Source organism: Sinocyclocheilus rhinocerous, unplaced genomic scaffold (genome assembly GCF_001515625.1).
Source record: "Sinocyclocheilus rhinocerous isolate Xijiao unplaced genomic scaffold, SAMN03320098_v1.1 scaffold1023, whole genome shotgun sequence".
In the NCBI taxonomy this organism is placed as follows: Eukaryota; Metazoa; Chordata; class Actinopteri; order Cypriniformes; family Cyprinidae; genus Sinocyclocheilus; species Sinocyclocheilus rhinocerous.
The window spans coordinates 102161-106630 of record NW_015638986.1 but is presented as its reverse complement, the minus strand read 5'-3'; the positions used below and the strand labels follow the sequence as shown (position 1 = coordinate 106630).

The 4470-nt window shown below is 34.9% G+C and overlaps 2 protein-coding genes across 2 annotated transcripts in view; one reads left to right on the top strand and one right to left on the bottom strand.

Moving 5' to 3' along the window:
- LOC107750815 (leucine-rich repeat and transmembrane domain-containing protein 1) overlaps positions 1–2505 on the bottom strand; it is a 16352-nt gene extending 13847 nt beyond the window's left edge. The window contains exon 1 of the mRNA XM_016566341.1: positions 2212–2505. Coding sequence (XP_016421827.1) covers positions 2212–2218 — 7 coding nt within the window. The 5' untranslated portion in view covers positions 2219–2505. The remainder of the gene's footprint in view (positions 1–2211) is intronic.
- The window catches only part of cacna2d3a (calcium channel, voltage-dependent, alpha 2/delta subunit 3a), a 226562-nt gene that overhangs the window by 184514 nt on the left and 37578 nt on the right, over positions 1–4470 (top strand). Inside the window, exon 28 of the mRNA XM_016566342.1 lies at positions 4045–4104. Coding sequence (XP_016421828.1) covers positions 4045–4104 — 60 coding nt within the window. The remainder of the gene's footprint in view (positions 1–4044; positions 4105–4470) is intronic.

Below are 4470 nucleotides of genomic sequence, written 5' to 3'. Positions count from 1 at the left end.
TTTTTGGCCAGACAGAAACTGCACACAGGCTGAATGTAAATATAAGTCTCTGTAAATCCACTCGCTGACAGCAGGTGGCGCTTATGGAAAAGCTGTTTCCATAAACTCCGTGGACAAAGCAGTATTGCGATTAAGAACACTTTCTTTAGGTATTACATGGAGCGAAGATGAAAACAAAATGCCATCGAATTGTTTCTGAAGACCAACCTTCAGAGGTACATTCATATAATTAATTCATTCATATATTCATTTGTATAATTCCCTTAGCACTCTTTTAAAACCTCCCAGCTTTTCCGCCCTGTTTTCACTCAAAACGAAACTACTCTGCATGCTGCATTACTTAAAACTGCTTTATGCTGGACAGTATTTATTTATCGTGAGTTGTTCAAATCACGGTAATCTAATACGGTTTTAATGACAATTAAAAGATGAAACAGTAATACTAACTGTCGGGAATTTTATCATGATTTATCGTCAAACCGGTAATCGTTACATCCCTACACTAGAGCAACTTGAAGCTAAGTACTTTATTATGGGCACATAATATTAATATTACATAATATTAATGTAATATTCACCCTTGTGGATTTTACTAAAATAGAATGTTTTTAAAGCTCCAACCCTAGTCGTAAAATCTCACTGTTTGATGAGAACCAGCAAGCATTTTTTTTTTTATTATTCTTATTATTTTTCTTCTCTTCTTATACAGAAATAACATTTGTGCAGTGTTTGATGTGAATTTGTTCACTGACCTGAATGGCTGCTAAATTAAGGACACAAACGTCAGACTTGAGAACAGGGCCATATTGAATATTTGTTTGTGTGTGTGTGTGTGTGTGTGTGTGTGTGTGTGTGTGTTTACACACATGAGATGATGTTTTACCTTCAAATTGTATGTTTTCCAGTCAGATTACACACATTCAGATTCAGAACTATTCTTTCGTATAGCAACTAGTATTATGTTAATCAACAGATTCTCTAGTACAATTTGATATATAACAATTACTTAAATTTCACCTAAGAAAAAAAAAAACACCCTAAAAATACCATGGCTGATTAAAGAAGAGGGTCATAACACTACTTTTCACATTTACTAATGTGCACGTGCTGTCTGACTTCTACTTTCTACTATATTTTAGCTTATATTTTTTATTTAATATATTATGTATTTTGTTGCAACATTTTTCTAAATTGTATTATTTATTATTATTATATATATATATATATTTTTTTTTTTGTAAAATAAAATGTGTTTGCCTTTTTAAATTATAGGATAGATTTGGGGTATGGGGTTGATGGAAGTTGATTAAAAACAAATATTTAACAAATTAATTTGAATAAAAAAATGCAAATAAATAAATAAATAAATAATGCATGTATAAAATTTGAACTAATGTTGTTTTTAGTGAATTGATAATGAATTGGTGAGTTGATGAAAAGCTAGTAATTACTTAAATCGAAAGTAACGTTAAAATAAACAAATGAGGCTGCACACTTTTATCAAAATAAAAGTGAAACAGATATAGGTCTTATCATATCGTGATTGTTAATCAAAGTTTGTGTTGTGTTGCACTGTGTTTCAGAGAGAAGAGCAGCACTTCATTTACACACGTGCAGCTGATAATATCCTGTTTTCAGAGCAGTTTGGTTCATAGTAAATGCTGTTTCTCACCAACTCTGTCTGTGAAAGCACTGTGAGTTTAATGTGCATTTTGGATACATAATGTGTGCTACGTTCACTTTATTTACATCCACATTCGCATAGTTGACAGCTTTTTTGTGGACGGAAGTTTACAGCATTTCACCAATATTCTGCCAAAATAAAAGCTCAAAGATGTTAAAAATTGAATATTTGAAATTAAAGAATTTAGAACACATATTTTTATTGTAACTTGTAGTGTTAGTTGGTTCTTGTAAAGAGTGTAAACACCCTTAAATGTAACTGTTATCTATTTACAGTATTTTAAATGTCATGTGACCATTAACCAACCAAGTGAACCATGAACATGCAAATGTGTCACTAAATCAAAATATTAACTTGAAATGTCATAGAGGACTTTAAATATTTTACATCTAAGGGGTTCAGCTGACAAAAACCTGAAGAAAAAAACAGTTTGTTATGCTGGTGATTATTTTTGATGTTAAGTAGACCAGTAACACAGAGATTATCTTTTTTTTATTTTTGAGTATATTTCTGTTGCGTGAACTCACCTGCCATGGTTTCTAGAGTGTTCCTCCTGTCAGCGTGTCCAGGGTTATTCCAGCATGTCTGATCAGATTAAAGCTCACAATCCCAGTAATTAAAACTTGTGTTACTGGACGACAGTAATTTTCTTCTATCTCTCTTTCGTTCTCTATAAATGTGCATGCATGCAAAAACCTTCATGTTTTGCTCTGTATCATCTTTACATCCATTGCCTCATACATACCCACACGCAATAAAAACACACTCTCATTGTCAAAGGCCACTCTCTCTCTCTCTCTCTCTCTCTCTCTCTCTCACTCTCTCACACACACACACTCACTCTCTCACACACACACACACACACACACACAGTGTTCTGTTGAACTGCTCTGACATCACAGAGTGTCCGCAGGCAGAGAACTGGCAGAGTATGCCCTAGCATTTCTCTCGTTTCCCACACACACACAGACTCACACACACACACACACACACACACACACACACGCACATGCCTGAAGCTCCTTCACCAGCTCACGCGGTGTTGCTCACATGCACTTCTTTGCATTTCCAAATGTTAGGCTGTGTGCACTATCCTCAAGAAGCTACCACACCCTTCAGTGTTTCTGGGTATGTTTCCATTCAATCACTGTTTAGACTGAAGAACAGACAACCATTTGATGATGTTTATGATGTTAATTTAAGTCTGGACTCATTTTTGCTGAGTGCTCTGTGCCTAAAAATGTAGTGTCATCATGCTGGACGCTACATGTTGAGTTTTATATGCTCTTCCACCACTCATCACCACATGCCGGTATCCCAAATATTCTTTAAGTAGGTTAACCAGGAAATCAACCACGAAAGACCATGCTGGTCCAGCAGATAAACTAGAACCAAACCGACACCGGTCAGCATTAACCAGTCTGGACCAGCACAGAGCATCACAGCAGGGCAAACTACAGCACTTCTCTTCTAATAGGTCAGGATTTTTCCACATGATTTTTATTTTTTTTCTCAGAAGAGACTTTCTTCAAATTACTTTCCTAAACTGAGTTAGCTGATATCTGGTCAGTTTCTTCTTTGAACTCTGAAATTCTGTCGTGTGTCATTTTTTTGTCATGTTGCTCAGTATGGCCTGGTCTTAGCAGTGTTTCTAATGTGTCTCAGCCAAGGGTTCCTCAACTTAGGATCCAATCACAAACCAGTGCTCCCCCAGTGCTCTTCACTCACTTGGTGCTATGATTTCTGTTGTTTGTATGTTTGTCATTCCTTAGCTTTTTAAATGTTCTCTAAGGCTAAAAGCAAAGCTTTTGTAGGCCTTCATTGATGTGCCATTTTTAATGTTCTGTAAGTTGCTGTAAGATGATTGTTATTGATTTTAGTTACGCTTCTTTGTGGAAGTCTCTCCCATTCTTTACCAAACTGACCTTTCCATAACTTTTCTGTCCCATTTGTATTATATTAACAGTCAGTTTCTGGCAACATTCAGAAATCTACACTTGATAGGTCTGATATGAGCTCCCATGTATTTTTAGATATTACTCTGTAAGCAGATCTGAGATCATTTGTGCTATTAGTGTTACATTGACATTTGCATTAGTTGTGCAAGTGGAAATAATAATAATCCTTCCACCAAGCAGTGCAATTCTTCAGCCACGTTTAACAGACTCAGCAGTGATGCGTTAATACTGATGTAATGAAGTCAGTTGTGTTTATAGAGTATTTTACAACAACTTCTAGGTGGTTAAACCAATCATAATCAAGAAAGGAACTATCCATTTATCATTTGAATTTTGCTTTGAGTAAATGAGAATCAAAGGTTCACTGACATCCTGCTATGGTTTGTTTTAATATTTCATCAGCTGTGGGTATTCAGATGAAACTAGAGTTCTTCCAGAGGAAGTTCTGGACTGCCAGCAGACAGACACACACACACACACACACACTTTATTTCATTGTTTAATTAGTTAACATGTGTTTGTAGTTTATTTGCATTTGCATGAAATACAATGTTTCCTGTGTTAATTTGGGTTTTAATAAATTTGATTACCAAAATAAATACAGTGCTGCTTGAAAATTTGTGAACCCTTTAGAATTTTCTATATTTCTGCATAAATATGTTTCACACAATTTCACACAAATCCTGAAAGTAGACAAAGAGAATCCAATCAAACAAAGGAGACAAAAATATATACTTTGTCATTTATTTATTGAGAAAAATGATCCAGTGTTATATATCTGTGAGTGGCAAAAGTATGTGAATCTTTGCTTTCAGTATCTGGTCTGAC